The 22226-nt window shown below is 47.5% G+C and overlaps 1 protein-coding gene across 1 annotated transcript in view; it reads left to right on the plus strand.

The window, feature by feature from the left end:
- The first annotated feature begins 2588 nt into the window (after nt 1-2588).
- The window catches only part of LOC144487391 (putative carboxypeptidase X1), an 81673-nt gene continuing 62035 nt past the window's right edge, over nt 2589-22226 (plus strand). Inside the window, exon 1 of the mRNA XM_078205479.1 lies at nt 2589-2780. Within this exon, the coding sequence (XP_078061605.1) occupies nt 2613-2780 (168 nt within the window). The 5' untranslated portion in view covers nt 2589-2612. The remainder of the gene's footprint in view (nt 2781-22226) is intronic.

Consider the following 22226-nt stretch of genomic DNA (forward strand, 5'->3'; position numbering starts at 1 on the left):
CATTTGGAATATTGTGTGCAGTTCTGGTCACCTCACTATAAGAAGGATGTGGAAGCGCTGGAAAGAGTGCAGAGGAGATTTACCAGGATGCTGCCTGGTTTGGAGGGTAGGTCTTATGAGGAAAGGTTGAGGGATCTAGGGCTGTTCTCTCTGGAGCGGAGGAGGCTGAGAGTAGACTTAATAGAGGTTCATAAGATGATGAAGGGGATAGATAGAGTGGACGTTCAGAGACTATTTCCTCGGGTGGATGTAGCTGTTACTAGGGGGCATAACTATAAGGTTCATGGTGGGAGATATAGGAGGGATGTCCGAGATATGTTCTTTACTCAGAGAGTGGTTGGGGTGTGGAATGGACTGCCTGCTGTGATAGTGGAGTCGGATACTTTAGGGACTTTAAAGCGGTTATTGGATAGGCACATGGAGCACACCAGGATGATAGGGAGTGGGATAGCTTGATCTTGGTTTCGGACAAAGCTCGGCACAACATCGAAGTCCGAAGGGCCTGTTCTGTGCTGTACTGTTCTATGTTCTATGATATGGATGAGGGGAGGTTGTGTGTGTATCTGCTGGAGTTTAGTGGGGGGGCGATTGGGTGTGTATCTGCTGGAGTTAGAAAGGGAGAGGTTGGGTGTATCTACTGGAGTAGGATGGGGGGGTCGTTGGGTGTATCTGCTGGAGTTTAGTGGGGGACTGGTGTCGGATGAGGGGAGGTTGGGTTTATCTGCTGGAGTTGTTTGAGGGGAGGTTGGGTGTATCTGCTGGTGTCGGATGAGGGGAGGTTGGGTGTATCTGCTGGTGTCGGATGAGGGGAGGTTGGGTGTATCTGCTGGTGTCGGATGAGGGGAGGTTGGGTGTATCTGCTGGTGTCGGATGAGGGGAGGTTGGGTGTATCTGCTGGTGTCGGATGAGGGGAGGTTGGGTGTATCTGCTGGTGTCGGATGAGGGGCGGTTGGGTGTATCTGCTGTGTCGGATGAGGGGAGGTTGGGTGTATCTGCTGGAGTTGTTTGAGGGGAGGTTGGGTGTATCTGCTGGTGTCGGATGAGGGGAGGTTGGGTTTATCTGCTGGAGTTTTTTGAGGGGAGGTTGGGTGTATCTGCTGGTGTCGGATGAGGGGAGGTTGGGTGTATCTGCTGGTGTCCGATGAGGGGAGGTTGGGTGTATCTGCTGGTGTCGGCTGAGGGGAGGTTGGGTGTATCTGCTGGTGTCGGATGAGGGGAGGCTGGGTGTATCTGCTGGTGTTGGATGAGGGGAGGTTGGGTGTATCTGCTGGTGTCGGATGAGGGGAGGTTGGGTGTATCTGCTGGTGTCGGATGAGGGGAGGTTGGGTGTATCTGCTGGTGTCGGATGAGGGGAGGTTGGGTGTATCTGCTGGTGTCGGATGCGGGGAGGTTGGGTGTATCTGCTGGTGTCGGATGAGGGGAGGTTGGGTGTATCTGCTTGTGTCGGATATGGGGAGGTTGGGTGTATCTGCTGGTGTCGGATGAGGGGAGATTGGGTGTATCTGCTGGTGTCGGATGAGGGGAGGTTGGGTGTATCTGCTGCTGTCAGATATGGGGAGGTTGGGTGTATCTGCTGGTGTTGGATGAGGGGAGGTTGGGTGTATCTGCTGGATTTCAGCAGAGTGAGAGACGTCTTGACCAAAATCAAGTACAAAGAACAAAGAACAGTACAGCACAGGAACAGGCCCTTCAGCCCACCAGGCCTGTGCCTATCTAGACCAACCACCTGTATTCCTCTATACCTTGCCTGTTCATGTGTCTATCCAGATAAGTCTTAAATGTCGCTAACATATCTACTTCAATCACATCACTTGGCAATGCATTCCAGCCCCCCCCCACCACCCTCTGCGTAAAATACTTCCCCCGCACACCGCTACTCAACCTTTCCCCCCTTACTTTGAACTTGTGTCCCCTTGTGATTGTCATTTCCGCCCTGGGAAAAAGCTTCCAAATGTTCACCTTATCTATGCCCTTCATAAATTTATCAACCTCTATCAGGACGCCCCTCAGCCTCCGTCTTTCCAGGGAGAACAATCCCAATTTATTCAATCTCATCTCATAGCTAATACCTTCCATACCAGCCAACATCCTGGTAAACCTTTTCTGTACTCCCTCCAAAACCACCACGTCCTTCTGGTTGTGTGGTGACCAAAATTGGACACAGTATTCCAAATGTATTCCAAATCTTTCAGATCCTCGGGGGGTCTGGACAGGCTGGATGCGGAGAGAATGTTTCCTCGTGTCAGAGAATCTCGAACCAGGGGTCACTGTTTGCAATGAAGTGTCACTCGTTTCAGACAGGGAGAAGGAGAACCTTGTTCTCTCCGAGGGAGGTGACTGTCTGAAACTCTCTCCCTGGCTGCCAGCACACTCCAGTTTACAAACATTCTTTATTAGCAAGGGGGTGAAAGGTTATTGGGGGGTCGGCAGGAATGGGGGTTACAATCAGATCTATGATCTTACTGAATGGTACAGCAGGGCTGAAGGGGCTGAATGGCCAGTCCTGATCCTTGTGTGAATGATTTGTGTCATTGTGAGTTGCTCCTGATATTTGCTGGTATTTTTCTTGCTTTGACCTTCCAGGTGAACCTGAATTCCGGTATGTTGCTGGAATGCACGGCAATGAGGTTGTGGGGAGAGAGATTCTCATCTTCTTCATGCAGTATCTGTGTCAGCAGTACCAACAAAAAAACCCCCGCATACTCCAGCTGGTACACAGCACCAGGATACACCTGCTACCATCAATGAACCCTGACGGATATGAAATGGCTCATCAACTGGTACAAACATCATCAGAGACCGAGACGGACCGAGACAGAGAGAGAGAGAGAGACCGAGAGAGACAGAGAGAGAGAGACTGAGAGAGAGACTGAGAGAGAGACTGAGAGAGAGACTGAGAGAGAGACTGAGAGAGAGACTGAGAGAGAGACAGAGACTGAGAGAGAGAGACTGAGAGAGAGAGACTGAGAGAGAGACTGAGAGAGAGACTGAGAGAGAGACTGAGAGAGAGACTGAGAGAGAGACAGAGACAGAGAGAGACAGAGAGAGAGACAGAGAGAGAGACAGAGAGAGAGACAGAGAGAGAGACTGAGAGAGAGACTGAGAGAGAGACTGAGAGAGAGACTGAGAAAGAGGCTAAGGGGTGATTTTAAGAGAGGAATTCCGTGTCCAGCGAGGATGTAAACGGGAGAGACTCAGAGCCGTTGTTTGGGCGAGTCCAAATTCAGGATCTTCTTTGTTGAGAGAAGGGAAATATGGATTGGCCTGTTTTCAGCCAGTGGATGGAGTGGACAAGGCTTAACCATGATACAACCAGAACTATGATCGGTCACTCTATTATCGAAAGGATATTATTAAGCTAGAAAGAGTGCAGAAAAAGTTTACTAGGATGCCAGCGGGACTTGATGGATTGAGTTATAAGGAGAGGCTGGATAGACTGGGACTTTTCTCTCTGGAGCGTAGGAGGCTGAGGGGTGACCTTATAGAGGTGTTGTGGGAAATGTACCACTGAGTCAGGCTTGAAGGTTTCAAGAATACAGTTTTATTTAATGAAGCTTTGTGGAGAAAAGGCACTAACAAGCAGCAAACCTTCTCTCAATGAGACAATAGGAGCGGTCCATCTTTATACCCTTTACACAATAGATGATCAAGCGTTAACACATCGTTGTCGACAAATACAGACAGATACAGACATGAACATGTTAACATCGCATTGTCTTATGAATGGATACATTTCCTACGTCAGTGGCTATCAATGGTTTTGGTTTCGGTCTATTCATACAGTAATTTACAGTCATTGGTTTTCCTGCAGTTATGTATTCCCGATCCCACCTGTAGCTAATCTCATTATCCAGGATGAGGGGAGACCTAATAGAGGTGTATAAGATGTTGAGAGGCATAGATCGGGTGGACTCTCAGAGGCTTTTTCCCAGGGTGGAAATGGCTGCTACGAGAGGACACAGGTTTAAGGTGCTGGGGGGTAGGTACAGGGGAAATGTTAGGGGTAAGTTTTTCACACAGAGGGTGGTGGGCGAGTGGAATCGGCTGCCGTCAGTGGTGGTGGAGGCAAACTCAATCGGTTTTTTTAAGAGACTCCTGGATGAGTACATGGAGCTTAATAGGATGGAGGGTTATAGGTAGGTCTAGAAGGTAGGGATATGTTCGGCACAACTTGTGGGGCCGAAGGGCCTGTTTTGTGCTGTAGTTTTCTATGTTCTATGTTTCTATCCCTATTGTCCTTATCCTTAAGCCCTGGCTGGCTTCCTGTCGGATTTGATTCCTGCATGTTCAACTTTGAATAGCTGTCTGTCCTTTATGTTTTAATCTCAGGTGGTTGTTTGGACTGAAAGTCAGTGCCTGTTTAATGTCTCTTTCCCAGGTGACCGTTTGTGTGCCAGGCCACCATCTTAAGTGTACCCATCTGTATATTTTTCCCACTTCAGTCCCCACTTCTGGTCGGATTATGACTGTAATAATCCCGAGACCAACAATTTTTATCTGTATAATTCTTTGTTCTTCTTCTTTCCTACTTCGTTTTTTCTGATGTCTTCGGGGATCTTCATCGGGGTTTCTTCCTCGATGTATACACTGGCTCCTGGCACAATTCTAGTCACCATCACCTTGCAACAGACTTTTAGGCATCCAACAATGAGACAACAGACAATTACAATTGAAATGAGGATGACCAACCCATGTAATAAGTAAGATTCCCAGGACCCCCCCCCACTAGCCATTCCAGCCAGTTACTTCCTTTCTTGGGTCCCTGCCTGAAGCTATCAAGTTGTTCTCTGGTGCTATTGATGACCTGTGTAATGTTATAGGACTCGTCTGTGACATGGGTTATGCATTTATTGCCTATAATTGTACACACTCCCCCTTGTTGTGCTAACTGATAGTCCACTGCGTATCGTGTCTGTTGTGCAGATAATCTCAGTTCAGCCATTTCGTGGTTAACAGCCTCCAGTGCTTTTGAAGTGCTGTTTCCCAGGACTGTTAGTCCACAAACAATATGATTCCTATTCTTTGCACTAATCACTCCTGCTGCCCCCCCCCCCCCCCCCCCCCGCCCCCACCAGAGATCAGGCTCCAAGGAACCCATATCCCAGTGAGGATCCCATTGTGCCCGGAACTTCCCAGTCAACGCAGAATTCTTTGCTGATAGCCCGAGTTGCTATTCTCCTCCGAATATGCCCCTTCTGAGGGCATGAAACAGTCAGTGGTCCGATTGTTCCTACTGCAAAACGGTTTGGGAGGTTTGGTGTTTATGTCATGTAAGTACCATTGAAGAGGAACACATATCCCTTCTTAGAACATAGAACATAGAAAAACCACAGCACAAACAGGCCATTTGGCCTACAAGTTGCTCCGGTCATGTCCCTACCTACCGAGGCTTATATATAGGCTTACCGATAACCCTCAATCCTATTAAGTCCCATGTACTCATCCAGAAGTCTCTTAAAAGACCCTATCGAGTTTGCCTCCACCACCACTGACGGCAGCCGATTCCACTCACCCACCACCCTCTGAGTGAAAAACTTACCCCTGACATTTCCCCTGTACCTACTCCCCAGCACCTTAAACCTGTGTCCTCTCGTAGCAGCCATGTCAGCCCTGGGAAAAAGCCTCTGAGAGTCCACCCGATCTATGCCTCTCAACATCTTGTACACCTCTATCAGCTCACCTCTCATCCTTCGTCTCTCCAAGGAGAAAAGACCGAGCTCCCTCAACCTATCCTCATAAGGCATGCCACCCAATCCAAGCAACATCCTTGTAAATCTTCTCTGCACCCTTTCAATAATTTCGACATCCTTCCTGTAATGAGGCGACCAGAACTGAGCACAGTACTCCAAGTGGAGTCTGACGAGGGTCTTATAAAGTTGCATCATTATCTCCCGACTCCTAAACTCAATCCCTCGATTGATGAAGGCCAGCACACCATTCGCCTTCTTAACCACCTCCTCTACCTGCGAGGCCGATTTAAGAGTCCTATGGACCCGGACCCCAAGGTCCTTCTGATCCTCTACACTGCTAAGAGTCTTACCCTTTATATTGTACTCCTTCATCCCATTTGACCTGCCAAAATGGACCACTACGCATTTATCCGGGTTGAAGCCCATCTGCCACTTCTCCGTCCAGTCTTGCATCCTATCTATGTCACGCTGCAGCTTCTGACATCCCTCCAGACTATCCACAACCCCACCAACCTTCGTGTCATCGGCAAACTTACCAACCCATCCCTCCACTTCCTCATCCAGGTCATTTATGAAAATGACAAACTTCAAGGGTCCCAGAACAGATCCCTGGGGCACTCCACTGGTGACCGACCTCCAATTAGAAAAAGACCCATCTATACACACACTCTGCTTCCTTTGGGCAAGCCAGTTCTGGATCCACAGGGCAGCCGCCCCTTGGATCCCATGCCCTCTCACTTTCTCGAGAAGTCTTGCATGGGGGACCTTATCGAACGACTTGCTGAAGTCCATGTAAACCACATCTACCGCTTTCCCTTCGTCAATGTGTTTAGTCACATTTTCAAAGAACTCCACCAGGCTCGTAAGGCACGATTTGACTTTGACAAAGCCGTGTTGACTACCTTTGAGCATACTAAACTTCTCTAAATGTTCATAAATCCTGTCCCTCAAGATCTTCTCCATCAGCTTACCAACCACTGAGGTTAGACTCACCGGTCGGTAATTTCCTGGGCTTTCCGTATTCCCTTTCTTGAATATAGGAACCACATGTAATCAGCAAGTTTGCGGATGACACGAAGATGGCTGGAATTGCGGATAGCGAAGAGCATTGTCGGGCAATACAGCAGGATATAGATAGGCTGGAAAATTGGGCGGAGAGGTGGCAGATGGAATTTAATCCGGATAAATGCGAAGTGATGCATTTTGGAAGAAATAATGTAGGGAGGAGTTATACAATAAATGGCAGAGTCATCAGGAGTATAGAAACACAGAGGGACCTAGGTGTGCAAGTCCACAAATCCTTGAAGGTGGCAACACAGGTGGAGAAGGTGGTGAAGAAGGCATATGGTATGCTTGCCTTTATAGGACGGGGTATAGAGTATAAAAGCTGGAGTCTGATGATACAGCTGTATAGAACGCTGGTTAGGCCACATTTGGAGTACTGTGTCCAGTTCTGGTCGCCGCACTACCAGAAGGACGTGGAGGCATTGGAGAGAGTGCAGAGAAGGTTTACCAGGATGTTGCCTGGTATGGAGGGTCTTAGCTATGAGGAGAGATTGGGTAGACTGGGGTTGTTCTCCTTGGAAAGACGGAGAATGAGGGGAGATCTAATAGAGGTATACAAGATTATGAAGGGTATAGATAGGGTGAACAGTGGGAAGCTTTTTCCCAGGTCGGAGGTGACGATCACGAGGGGTCACGGGCTCAAGCTGAGAGGGGCGAAGTATAACTCAGACATCAGAGGGACGTTTTTTACACAGAGGGTGGTGGGGGCCTGGAATGCTCTGCCAAGTAGGGTGGTGGAGGCAGGCACGCTGACATCGTTTAAGACTTACCTGGATAGTCACATGAGCAGCTTGGGAATGGAGGGATACAAACGATTGGTCTAGTTGGACCAAGGAGCGGCACAGGCTTGGAGGGCCGAAGGGCCTGTTTCCTGTGCTGTACTGTTCTTTGTTCTTTGTTCTTTGTTCACATCCGCAATCCTCCAATCCTCCAGCACCTCTCCCGTCTCCATCGACGACGCAAAGATCATCGCCAGAGGCTCTGCAATCTCTTCCCTTGCCTCCCACAGTAACCTGGGGTACATCCCATCCGGTCCCGGCGACTTATCTATCTTGATGCGATTTAAAATTTCCAACACATCCTCTTTCTTAATGTCGACAAACTCAATCTTCTCAGTCTGCCTCAATCCTGTAGTACAACAACCCAGGTCTTTTTCCACCGTGAATACCGAAGTAAAGTATTCGTTAAGCACCTCTACTATTTCTTCCGGTTCCGTACAGACTTTCTCACCTTCACCTTTTATAGGCCCTATTCCTTCACATCTCATCCTTTTACTCTTCACATATTTGTAGAACGCCTTAGGGTTCTCCTTAATCTTACCTGCCAAGGCCTTCTCGTGACCCCTTCTGGCTCTCCTAATTTCCTTCTTAAGTCCCTTCCTACAAGCCGTATACTCATCTAGATCCCCATTATCGCCTAGCTCTCTGAACCTATTGTACGCTTTCCTTTTCCTTTTGACTAGGTTCAGCACAGCTTTCGTGCACCACGGTTCCCGTAACCTACCAAAACCTCCCTGTCTCATCGGAACGTTGTCATGCAGAACTCCAGACAAACATTCCTTGAAAATCTGCCACCTTACTTCGGTACTTTCGGTACTTTCCCTCGAGGCGGTAGATGTGGTTTATATGGATTTTAGCAAGGCGTTCGATTAGGTCCCCCATGCAAGGCTTCTGGAAAAAGTGAGAGGGCATGGGATCCTGCTGCCCTGTGGATCCAGAACTGGCTTGCCCAAAGGAGGCAGAGAGTGTGTATAGATGGGTCTTTTTCTAACTGGAGGTTGGTCACCAGTGGTGTGCCCCAGGGATCTGTTCTGGGACCCTTGCTGTTTGTCATTTTCATAAATGACCTGGGTGAGGAAGCGGAGGGATGGGTTGGTAAGTTTGCCGACGACACGAAGGTTGGTGGGGTTGTGGATAGTCTGGAGGGATGTCAGAAGTTACAGAGGGACATAGATAGGATGCAAGACTGGGCGGACAAGTGGCAGATGGACTTCAACCCAGATAAATGCGTCGTGGTCCATTTTGGTAGGTCAAATGGGATGAAGGAGTACAATATAAAGGGAAAGACTCTTAGTACTGTCGAGGATCAGAAGGACCTTGGGGTCCGGGTCCATAGGACTCTAAAATCGGCTCCGCAGGTGGAGGAGGTGGTTAAGAAGGCGTATGGTGTGCTGGCCTTTATCAATCGAGGGATTGAGTTTCAGAGTCCGGGGATAATGATACAGCTATATAAGACCCTCGTCAGACCCCACTTGGAGTACTGTGCTCAGTTCTGGTCGCCTCATTACAGGAAGGATGTGGAAAAGATTGAAAGGGTGCAGAGGCGATTTACAAGGATGTTGCCTGGATTGAGTGGCATGCCTTATGAGGATAGGCTGAGGGAGCTCGGTCTTTTCTCCTTGGAGAGACGAAGGATGAGAGGAGACCTAATAGAGGTATATAAGATGTTGAGAGGCATAGATCGGGTGGACTCTCAGAGGCTTTTTCCCAGGGTGGAAATGTCTGCTACGAGAGGACACAGGTTTAAGGTGCTGGGGGGTAGGTGCAAAGGAGATGTTCGGGGTACGTTTTTCACACAGGGGATGGTGGGCGAGTGGAATCGGCTGCCGTCAGTGGTGGTGGAGGCAAACTCAATAGGGTCTTTTAATAGACTCCTGGATGAGTACATGGAGCGTAATAGGATGGAGTGTTATAGGTAGGCCTAGAAGGTAGAGATGTGTTCGGCACAACTTGTGGGCCGAACGGCCTGTTTGTGCTGTAGTTTTTCTATGTTTCTAATACCTCCTTCCAATTTACGCCTCTAATCTCCTGCCTGATGGCTTCATATTTCCCCTTACTCCAGATAAACACTTTCCTCGCTTGCCTGATCCTATCTCTTTCCAATGTTAGCGTAACATTGGAAAGAGATAGGATCTTAGCCCGGTAACGTTTAGTGTCTTGATTATGAGTTTGTTCATATTGCCAATTGTTCGGTTTACTTGACTCCCCGTTTGATCCCATCACCTGGTCAGTATCAAATGGGTATGGCTGAGCTTACGTGAGTTTCATTGCATTGTCCACAAATAAGCTCTCTTCCCGCGGTTCGATTTAGACATTTCTGTTCATCACAAGTGCAAGTAAACTGTCCCTTATTAACCTGACAATGTTGATGGACACACTGCGTCTGTACACAGGAATCATTCTTAGGGACCAAGGCACAGGCACATCCCCATCCCTGCCCCGTAAAACAAAGCGAATAGCTTGCAGTATCTGAACAAGTTTTTCCTCCCGCCCGTTGGAACCCACTGCACACAGGATCTGTGGGGTTTACAAGTCCCACACATCTCCCCTGTATACCTCTTTTATATTTGCCAATTTGTCCCTTCCAGGGTGTATCTGATGTATCTACAGTATGTAAGTCATGAGGGGTCCACCCAGGGGTGGCTACAAATAGGGCTTCAACTGATTGTGCTAACGGGTAACATACAGTTCGACTCCCTTGTAAATGTATGTGAGCTTTGTAAAACAAGTTATCCTCCAATCCAATTAAATTTACAATCGCGACAACGCAAAGTAGTACAGTTACATACGCGATTACATACATATTTGCAACGATCGAATATCAAACTTAACACTATAATTCATATAATCTTTACAAGTTATATTATCTATTCAACCCGCGCGCGCCAGGCGTTCTTGCTTGCAGTCTTTGCCTGTGTTGAGGAAAGCATTTTCGTTAGTTCATCAATTTAATTACTTATTTGTCCCCTTGTATATTTTTAGCTGTGTCCAGTGTTTCCAGACCCCTTTCTGTCTGATGTCTATACAGGCACAGGTGTCTCCACTAATTATAACTTCATATGGCCCATTCCATTTTGGTGCAAACCCTGGTTTGTCAGGTAGTGTTTTCACTCGGACGCGACTTCCCGCTGTTGGGACGTCAGGGAGCATTTCAAGCTCTCTCTCTGCGTCTTTTATTTCCTGATTGTCTTTTACCAATTTGCGCATCCCTTTTAGTTGGGTGCTTAGTTCCAAAACATATCTCCTGATTTTATCTTTTAGTGGACCTACATCGGTCCCACCTGTTATGATGCTTTCGGGTAATTGCATCGCCCGTCCTGTTATTAGCTCATAAGGGGTTAATCCGGTTGTCCGGTTTGTGGTAGCCCTTAATCTCATTAGTATAGTGGGCAATACTCTGTCCACATTTTTCCCGATGTTTGTATTGTTGTGGGAAAAATGCCACTTGTGAGTCAGGCTTGAAGGTTTGAAGAATACAGTTTTATTTTAACGAAGCTTTGTGGAGAAAAGGCACTAACAAACAGCAAAACCTTCTCTCAATGAGACAATGGAGCGGTCCATCTTTATACCCTTTACACAATAGATGGACCGGACATCTAGCCATTATCACATCGTTGTAATCAAGTAGGTGATCGACCGTTAAACACATCGTTGTAGACAAATACAGACAGATACAGACAGATACAGACATCGCATTGTTCTATGAATGGATACCTTTCCTATGTCAGTGACTATCAATGACTTTAGTTTCGGTCTATTCATACAGTAGTTGACAGTAATTGGTTTTCCTGCAGTTATGTATTCCTGATCCCACCTGTAGTTAAACTCATTATGTATCCCTCCTGTTGGAACCCCCTGCACACAGGATCTGTGGGGTTTACAAGTCCCACACATCTCCCCTGTATACCTCTTTTATATTTGCCAATTTGTCCCTTACAGGGTGTATCTGATGTATCTACAGTATATAAGTCATGAGGGGTCCACCCAGGGGTGACTACAAATAGGGCTTCAACCGATTGTGCTAACGGGTAACATACAGTTCGACTCCCTTGTAAATGTATGTGAGCTTTGTAAAACAAGTAGTGGATGAGGTGGAGGGCTGTTGTAGGCTGCAAAGAGACATAGATAGGGTGCAGAGCTGGGCTGAAAAATGGCAAATGGAGTTTAACCCTGATAAATGTGAGGTGATTCATTTTGGTAGGACTAATTTAAATGTGGATTACAGGGTCAAAGGTAGGGTTCTGAAGACTGTGCAGGAACAGAGAGATCTTGGGGTCCATATCCACAGATCTCTAAAGGTTGCCACTCAAGTGGATAGAGCTGTGAAGAAGGCCTATAGTGTGTTAGCTTTTATTAACAGGGGGTTGGAGTTTAAGAGCCGTGGGGTTATGCTGCAACTGTACAGGACCTTGGTGAGACCACATTTGGAATATTGTGTGCAGTTCTGGTCACCTCACTATAAGAAGGATGTGGAAGCGCTGGAAAGAGTGCAGAGGAGATTTACCAGGATGCTGCCTGGTTTGGAGGGTAGGTCTTATGAGGAAAGGTTGAGGGAGCTGGGGCTGTTCTCTCTGGAGCGGAGGAGGCTGAGGGGAGACTTAATAGAGGTTTATAAGATGATGAAGGGGATAGATAGAGTGAACGTTCAAAGACTCTTTCCTCGGGTGGATGGAGCTATTACAAGGGGGCATAACTATAGGGTTCATGGTGGGAGATACAGGAAGGATATCAGAGGTAGGTTCTTTACGCAGAGAGTGGTTGGGATGTGGAATGGACTGCCTGCAGTGATAGTGGAGTCAGACACTTTAGGAAGATTTAAGCGGTTATTGGATAGGCACATGGAGCACACCAGGATGATAGGGAGTGGGATAGCTTGATCTTGGTTTCAGATAAAGCTCGGCACAACATCGTGGGCCGAAGGGCCTGTTCTGTGCTGTACTGTTCTATGTTCTATCTAGGGATTACCTCTTCTGCCAATATCCGAACCACCGTGGAAGCAGTACAATTTGTAGTAGGGAACGCTTCTACCCACCTGGTGAACTGGTCTATAATAACCAGACAATAGGTTTTGCCATGGGATTGTGGTAGTGGCCGTGTGAAATCTATTTGCAGATGTTCCCAGGGTTGTGTTGCGCGCACGTCACACATCGGTGACAGTGTCGGGCTGTGTCTCTTCCCATTCCTTTCCACCACCATTCCTTTCCTATACTGGTTATCATGGCCTCTCTACCCACATGTGAGAGTCCATGGTGTGGTTCCAATAGGGTGTTTTGTCAGCACTCTGGTGCCGTTACCTTATCTTCCCGTCTCCAAATGTTATCAGTCCCTTTGACTGCTCCCTGTGCTTCCCATTTCTCCTTTTCCTCTTTCGAGGTATCCTCATGTAAGTCCCGAATATCCATTTTGTTTCCTGTCTGTTCTGTTGCTGCTATTGGCAGCTCGCCAATTGTCTCCTGTCCTTAGGCTAACTGTGCCGCCCTGTCTGCGGCTTGGTTCCCTTTGAAATTTAACCAGTCGGGGTTATCTCTTCCTGGCTCTTTCTGGTGCGCTTTAATTTTGATTACTGTGGTTTCTCGAGGTTTCTCGCTAGCTCTCAATAATGCCTCAGTTCTTTGCTGGTGCTTAATAGGGGTCCCTCCTGTGGTTATGAACCCTCTTCTTCCCCATACTGACATGTAGTCATGTATGACTCCGAATGAATAGCGACTATCTGTATAGATGTTCACCGTTTTACCTTCAGATAACTCTAGTGCCTGTGTGAGTGCCACGAGTTCTGCCACTTGCGCGGATAGACCTCCGTCAATCCTTCCTGACCTTACTGTCTCTAATTTGTCATTTACCACTGCCCACTCTGTTCGGGGTGATCCTTTCACATATTTGCGTGACCCATCCACAAAAAGGGTTTCCTCAGCTGTATTTAAGGGTATATCCTTTATCTTACCCTCTTCCTCGTCCCTATCTATATCTTCACAATTGTGTGGCTCTCCTTCGTCTAAACTCCCTTCTGCTGGGTTATTCCCTGTATCCCTTATTATTATCACAGACTTGCTTGGAGGCAGGAGAACAGCTTCCCACTGAGCCCTTCTCATGTTTGAGACTGACCTTAGTTTTCCCGTGTTCAGCATTTCCACCAAGGTGTGTTTGGTGTGAAGGATTATATTCCCTGCCATGATTACTGGCTCGCTAACCTTTACAGCCCAGGCGGCGCAATCCAAGGCGGCTATGCACCTTGGCAGTCCGGTGACTACCGGCCCTTCTGCTGTGGAATAATATCCTATGGGTCTCTTTCTGTCGCCATGGTCCTGTGTTACCACGGCGGAATAGAACCCTCCCTCATTGCTACAATGAATATGGAAGTCCTTATTAGAATCGGGTAATCCTAGTCCAGGGGCTGATATCAGTTCTGTTTTGAGTTTAGTGTAAGCCTCCTCCTGCTCGGGTCCCCATTCTACGGGAACTAAAGCTGGTTTTCCCCCTTTGACTAGTCTTTGTATGGGTTCTGCTAATTTTGCGAACCCTGGGATGAAACTCCGGCTCTAGCTGAATAATCCCAGCACCCTCCTGACCCCTCTTACGGTGATGGGTCGCGGCATTTGTTGTACCGCCTTCTTTCGGTCCGTTGGCATTTCTTTAAGTCTTTGGGATATAAGGTGTCCTCGGTACAGGACCTGTGTTTTCCCGATTTGTGCCTTTTTGGGGCTGACCTTTAACCCTGCGGCTTTTAATTCATTCAGTCCTAAATATAAAGCTTCTTGATGTCCTGACTTGGACTCTGAAGCTATCGGGATATCGTCGACATATTGTAGGATCGTACTACCCTCTGGCAGTTCTACCCTGTTCAGGATGTCACTCATTGCTCGATGGAATCTCGCGGGGCTGTTGTGGAATCCCTGTGGGAAACGAGTCCAAGTGTACTGTCTGTCTCCCACTGTAAAGGTGAATTTGTCTGGGGATTCAGGATCCAATGGTAAGGACCAGAATCCGTTGGCTATGTCCAATACTGTGAATATTTGGTGCTCCTGTGACAGTCCATTCAGGATTGTCGAGGGGCTTGCTACAATGGGGTGCAACTTGGACGTGACTTTATTGAGTCCGGTGTAACCTATCGTGAGCCTATAGCTTCCGTCAGGCTTGCTCACTGGCCATGTTGGGGAGTTAGTGGTGCTCGTGGTTTCTCCCAGAATCCCCCTCTCCACTAACCCTTTAACTGTCTCCACTACAGCTTTCTCTGCCTCTGGTTTGATTGGGTATTGTCGGTGTGGCTTATGCTCCGGTCCCGGTACCTTTATTGGGTCCATTTTAATCAAACCGGTATCGAACTTCGTTTTAGTCCATACTCCGGGGATGGAGGCACTGATGGCTCCGAACCCTCCTGTCTCTAATTCCCAATTTCTGGTGGTGACTGTGGCCACCTTAATGGTTTTGAGGTGACTTGTAAGTTTCCCTATTCTAGTTTTTCGACCGTCCTGTCTTGGCCAGATTAATTCTCCCTTTCCACAGTCTATGAGAATCTCATATTCTTTCATCAGATCATTTCCCATTATTGTACCCTCGTTATTTTTGCACACATAAAACCTCATTGGTATATACAGATTATTTATCTCTACTATCGTGGTCTCACTCAGGTAGGCGGGTGTTTTGTTCCCTCCTATCCCGGTCAGGAAATCATTTTATTTGGAGTGGGTAAGGGTAGGTCGGTGACAGATATAGACGCTCCTGTGTCCACCTGCATCTCACATTGCCTGCCCCCTACTAGTGCCGACACATAAATCCTTCCCTCCTTCTTAACCTTGTGGATGGGGGCTGCAGACCGTCAATCTTGCTGACCCTGGAGGTCCTGTGGCTCCTCTGGTTCTGCTGTGGTCATGGATCGGGTCGGGGGTTTCCTATAGAACATAGAAAAACTACAGCACAAAACAGGCCCTTCGGCCCCACAAGTTGTGCCGAACATCTCCCTACCTTTTAGGCCGACCTATAACCCTCCATCCTATTAAGCTCCATGTACTCATCCAGGAGTCTCTTAAAAGACCCTATTGAGTTTGCCTCCACCACCACTGACGGCAGCCGATTCCACTCTCTGTGTGAAAAACTTCCCCCTAACATTTCCCCTGTACCTACCCCCCAGCACCCTAAACCTGTGTCCTCTTGTAGCAGACATTTCCACCCTGGGAAAAAGCCTCTGAGAGTCCACCCGATCTATGCCTCTCAACATCTTATACACCTCTATTAGGTCTCCTCTCATCCTTCGTCTCTCCAAGGGGAAAAGACCGAGCTCCCTCAGCCTATCCTCATAAGGCATGCCACTCATGCCTTATGAGGATAGGCTTATTCCAACACACTGCTTCTGTGTGTCCATATTTATCACAGTGGCTGCAATGTTTCTCACTGTTCCCAAATCTGTTCCCTTTCCGTGGAGTCCCACAATCCCTCGCAAAGTCTCCTTGCCGGCCACAATTGTGGCAAGTCAGTTTAGACTTTGTTCCTTTCCCATTACTGTCGGCTGCTACTCTTTCTAGCCTTGGTCTTGCCTGGGATTTCTCTTCTCCCGGTACTCCGCTAGCCCACTCTACCAATTCATCGTAATCTTGGGACATAATCACTCCCATTTTTAGGATGACCTGGTGAGCGCTGGAGAGTCCATCCTTAAAAGCCTGGATGAATGCTCAATCCCCTCGACCTGGGTTCCCTTGTCCTGAGCACTCTTGATATACCTGGAACAACCGTTCCCCGTATTCAGAAGCTCCTTTCCCTTTTAACTGTTTTGTTGTGGTAATTCTGCTCCAGTTAGTGGGAGCATTCCCTAATACCCTCTGAATCTCTGCTTTAAACTGGGTGAAGGGTGCCTGTTGGGCATCTATCTCCGATGTTAGGACGACTGCATGTGTCCACCGTCCCCCATTATAATCCTGTGCTGGAGGAGCGGCGGGTCCATCTGCTCCCTGCCTCCACTTATCCGCTGGACAGGCTGCCCTGACCAGCTGGAGTACGTCTCTCAGGTGTAATGCTACTGTGCAGAGGGACCTGGGGGTCCTTGTGCATGAGACGCAAAAACCCAGTCTGCAGGTGCAACAGGTGATCAAGAAGGCAAATGGGATGTTGGCCTATATCGCAAGCGGGATAGAATATACAAGCAGAGATGTCTTGCTGCATCTGTACAGGGCATTGGTGAGGCCGCAGCTGGAATACTGTGTGCAGTATTGGTCCCCTTATTTGCGGAAGGATATATTGGCCTTGGAGGGAGTGCAGAGAAGGTTCACCAGGTTGATACCGGAGATGAGGGGTGTTGATTATGAGGAGAGACTGAGCAGATTGGGTTTGTACTCGTTGGAATTTAGAAGGCTGAGGGGGGATCTTATAGAGACCTATAAGATAATGAAGGGGCTGGATAGGGTCGAGATGGAGAGATTCTTTCCACTTAGAAAGGAAACTAGAACTAGAGGGCACAGCCTCAAAATAAAGGGGGTCAGTTTAGGACAGAGTTGAGGAAGAACTTCTTTTCTCAGAGGGTGGTGAATCTCTGGAATTCTCTGCCCACTGAAGTGGTGGAGGCTACCTCGTTGAATATGTTTAAATCACGGATAGATGGATTCCTGATCGGTAAGGGAATTAGGGGTTATAGGGATCAGGCGGGTAAGTGGAACTGATCCACTTCAGATCAGCCATGATCTTACTGAATGGCGGGGCAGGCTCGAGGGGCTAGATGGCCTACTCCTGCTCCTATTTCTTATGTTCTTATGTTCTCATGTAATTGGTGTCCTATCCAGATTGTGTCTAATTCTTCCCAGAATTTAGTGTTTGCGCTTCTAGGTTGTAATTCACCCAGGGAAGCCATTATCTGCTGTCTCTCACCTCCTCTGAAGGAGCAGTTGGTCCCTGCTGTGCGGACTCATAAGGAGGTAGAGGAACAGTCTCCCCTCTCCATTGCTTTTCTTCTAAAACCTGGTTTTGTTTCTCCAGTTCCCTCACTCAGGATTCTAATTCTCTGATCCTTTCTTTATCTTCACTCCACTTCTTAGTCGAGGCGACTACTTGCTCAATTAGACCAGCTAACTGTTGTGTTAACATTACTCCTATCTTCTTTGTCTTGTTTTTCTTTTCTTTATCTATCCACTCTCTCTGCTGCTCTCGGGTTTGAGAAGTATCCCAGCCATCCTTTTGCATTCTCTTTATTAACTCTTTCCTGTCTGTCATGTAAACCTCAATGAGGGATCCTGCATGTCCCCTTTTAACTTCATTATCTGCCATTTCGCAGACTTCACTAACCCCGGCCACGTTTACTCGTGAGTAAAGTGTGCTCTCTACTGTAGGGACTTCACTACCCCCGGCCACTATTACTATTCTAGCACCGTGTTTCACGACCGTTACAGGGTTTCATGTTATACTCACGGCTTCCACTATTACCACCTCGGCAACGTGCTTCTCCACCGGAGTCCGGTTTAGGTCAGAGTTGATGAAGCTCCTTTTCCGCCCCACTTTTCACAACATTGACCGTACAGTTCCCAACTTTTCAAACTTTCATGCAATCAGATGGCAACTCTGCGTTTGTTCGCCACAGTAAGAAGTTTAACAACACCAGGTTAAAGTCCAACAGGTTTATTTGGTAGCAAAAGCCACACCACATCGCCACCACATAGCCATTATCACATCGTTGTAATCAAGTAGGTGATCGATCGTTAACACATCGTTATAGACAAATACAGGCAGATCCAGACATGAACATGTTAACATCACATTGTCTTATGAATGGATACATTTCCTACATCAGCAATGTGTGGCTTTTGCTACCAAATAAACCTGTTGGACTTTAACCTGGTGTTGTTAAACTTCTTACTGTGTTTATCCCAGTCCAACGCCGGCATCTCCACATCATTTGTTCGCCACTGCAGGGTTTGATGTTAACCGACCTCTGCCACTTGTGCTTCACAATCCTAAGTGCCCTTGGTGTCTCTTTACCCACTTCAATCTCCTGACATTCGCGTGGGAGGTTTCTCCTCTTAACAGCCGGTCTAAGGCAGGGTTTTGAGACAGGCACTACCTTGTCCTCTTGTCGGTCAGCACAAGCAACAGTTACTTATCACTATCAGCAGTTAGTACTTATCACTATATCATACACAACAATACTTATTACTACAAATACCCCTTATGTTTAACCCCTTAAGTTTAACCCCTTGCAAACTGTATTCTTGACCTTGTCTGACTCTCACAGATTCAGTGATCTCTACCCCGGCTCCGATCGTGGCCAATCGATCTCACCAGTAATAGGATCCTGCCGACTACGTCAATTGTTGTGGGAAGTGTGCCACTGAGTCAGGCTTGAAGGTTTCAAGAATACAGTTTTATTTAATGAAGCTTTGTGGAGAAAAGGCACTAACAACTAACCTTCTCTCAATGAGACAATAGGAGCGGTCCAAATTTATACCCTTTACACAATAGACATCTAGCCATTATCACATCGTTGTAATCAAGTAGGTGATTGATCGTTAACACATCGTTATAGACAAATACAGACAGATACAGACATGAACATGTTAACATCGCATTGTCTTATGAATGGATACATTTCCTACATCAGTGGCTATCAATGGTTTTAGTTGTGGCCTATTCATATAGTAATTTACAGTCATTGGATTTCCTGCAGTTATGTATTCCCGATCCCACCTGTAGCTCATCTCATTATCTACCCCTATTGTCCTTATCTTTAAGCCTTGGCTGGCTTCCTGTAGGATTTGATGCCTGCATGTTGAACTTTGAATAGCTGTCTGTCCTTTATGTTTTAATCTCAGGTGTCTGTCTGTACTGAAAGTCAGTGCCCGTTTAATGTCTCTTTCCCAGGTGACTGTTTGTGTGCCAGGCAACCATCTTATGTTTGTGTGCCAGGCAGCCTACCACGGACGTCAAGCTCACCGACCTATAATTTCCTGGGTTATCCCTGCTACCCTTCTTAAACAACGGGACCACATTCGCTATCCTCCAATCCTCAGGGACCTCACCCGTGTCCAAAGAAGCGACAAAGATTTCCGTCAGAGGCCCAGCAATTTCCTCTCTCGTCTCCCTGAGCAGTCGAGGATAGATGCCATCAGGCCCTGGGGCTTTGTCAGTTTTAATGTTCCCATCTGTATATTTTTCCCCCTTCAGAGATCTATAAAATAATGAGGGGCACAGATCAGCTAGATAGTCAATATCTTTTCCCAAAGGTAGGGGAGTCTATAACCAGAGGGCATAAGTTGGAGGTGAGAGGGGAGAGATTCAAAAGTGTCCAGAGGGGCAGTTTTTTCACGCAGAGGATGGTGAGTGTCTGGAACAAGCTGCCAGAGGCAGTCGTAGAGGCGGGTACAATTTTGACTTTTAAAAAGCATTTAAACAGTTACATGGGTACGATGGGTGGTGTTGCTCAGGGATCAGTGCTGGGACCTTTGCCGTTTGTAATATAGATAAATAATTTGGAGGAAAATGTAACTGGTTTGATTAGTACGTTTGCGGACGACACAAAGGTTGGTGGATTTGTGGATAGCGATGAGGACCATCAGAGGATACAGCAGGATATAGATCAGTTAGAGACTTGGGCGAAGAGATGGCAGATGGAGTTTAATCTGGACAAATGTGAGGTAATGCATTTTGGAAGGTCTAATACAGATAGGAAATATACAGTAAATGGCAGAACCCTTCAGAGTATTGATAGGCAGAGGGATCTGGGTGTACAGGTACACAGGTCACTGAAAGTGACAATACAGGTGGAGAAGGTAGTCAAGAAGGCATACGGCATGCTTGCCTTCATCAGCTGGGGTATTGAGTTTAAAAATTGGCCAGTCATGTTGCAGCTTTATAGAACCTTAGTTAGGCCACACTTGGAATATAGTGTTCAATTCTGGTCGCCACACTATCAGAAGGATGTGGAAGCTTTGGAGAGGGTACAGAAAAGATTTACCAGGATGTTGCCTGGTATGGAGGGCATTAGCTATGAGGAGAGGTTGGAGAAACTTGGTTTGTTCTCACTGGAACGACGGAGGTTGAGGGGAGACCTGATAGAAGTCTACAAGATTATGAGAGGCATGGACAGAGTGGATAGTCAGAAGCTTTTTCCCAGGGTGGAAGAGTCAATTACTCGGGGGCACAGGTTTAAGGTGCGAGGGGCAAGGTTTAAAGGAGATGTACGAGTCAGATTGTTTACACAGAGAGTAGTGGGTGCCTGGAACTCGTTGCCGGGGGAGTGGAAGCGGATACAATAGTGACTTTTAAGGGGCATCTTGACAAATACATGAATAGGATGGGAATAGAGGTATATGGTCCCCGGAAGGGTAGGGGGTTTTAGTTCAGTCGGGCAGCATGGTCGGTGCAGGTTTGGAGGGGCCGAAGGGCCTGTTCCTATGCTGTAATTTTCTTTGTTCTTTGTTCTTAAGTCCTGCCCTGGTTCAATCTACCAAAATGCATCACAGAACATAGACCAGTACAGCACAGAACAGGCCCTTCGGCCCACGATGTTGTGCTGAGCTTTATCTGAAACCAAGATCAAGCTATCCCACTCCCTATCATCCTGGTGTGCTCCATGTGCCTATCCAATAACCGCTTAAATGTTTCTAAAGTGTCTGACTCCACTATCACTGCAGGCAGTCCATTCCACACCCCAACCACTCTCTGCGTAAAGAACCTACCTCTGATATCCTTCCTGTATCTCCCACCATGAACCCTATAGTTATGCCCCCTTGTAATAGCTCCATCCACCCGAGGAAATAGTCTTTGAACGTTCACTCTATCTATCCCCTTCATCATTTTATAAACCTCTATTAAGTCTCCCCTCAGCCTCCTCCGTTCCAGAGAGAACAGCCCGAGCTCCCTCAACCTTTCCTCATAAGACCTACCCTCCAAACCAGGCAGCATCCTGGTAAATCTCCTCTGCACTCTTTCCAGCACTTCCACATCCTTCTTATAGTGAGGTGACCAGAACTGCACACAATATTCCAAATGTGGTCTCACCAAGGTCCTGTACAGTTGCAGCATAACCCCACGGCTCTTAAACTCCAACCCCCTGTTAATAAAAGCGAACACAAAGAACAAAGAACAAAGAACAAAGAACAATACAGCACAGGAACAGGCCCTTCGGCCCTCCAAGCCCGCGCCGCTCCCCGGTCCAGGATTGAATCCTGAATCCAGGATCCCCGCCCAATTTTCCAGCCTATCTACATACCAATATCCTATCCACCGAGCTGTCCCTCACAGCTACGATGCTTTGTTCATTACAACCTATTAACTCACCCCCACCCCCCCATTCCAGACCATGTGATCTCCAGGGAGAGGCGAAAACCCAGAGTGAAAAACCCCAGGGCCAATATGGGGAAAAAAAAAAATCTGGGAAATTCCTCTCCGACCCCCTGAGGCGATCGAAACGAGTCCAGGAGATCACAATGGCCCTGATCGGAAAATGCTTCCCAACCCTAGTCATTTCCACTTCCACGAACACCATATGAATTCCCTGCCCCCGAGACAGGTTCCCAACTATCCGCAGTCTCGCTCTGTACTGGCACCAGCAAGATGATCATAGAATGAAGCCTTGAAACGAGAAACAAGGAACAATTAGCCCGCGCCGCTCCCTGGTCCAAACTAGACCACTCTTTTGTATCCCTCCATTCCCACTCCGGTCATATAGCTGTCTAGATAAGTCTTAAACGTTCCCAGTGTGTCCGCCTCCACCACCTTG

This window comes from Mustelus asterias, unplaced genomic scaffold (genome assembly GCF_964213995.1).
Source record: "Mustelus asterias unplaced genomic scaffold, sMusAst1.hap1.1 HAP1_SCAFFOLD_768, whole genome shotgun sequence".
NCBI lineage: Eukaryota > Metazoa > Chordata > Chondrichthyes > Carcharhiniformes > Triakidae > Mustelus > Mustelus asterias.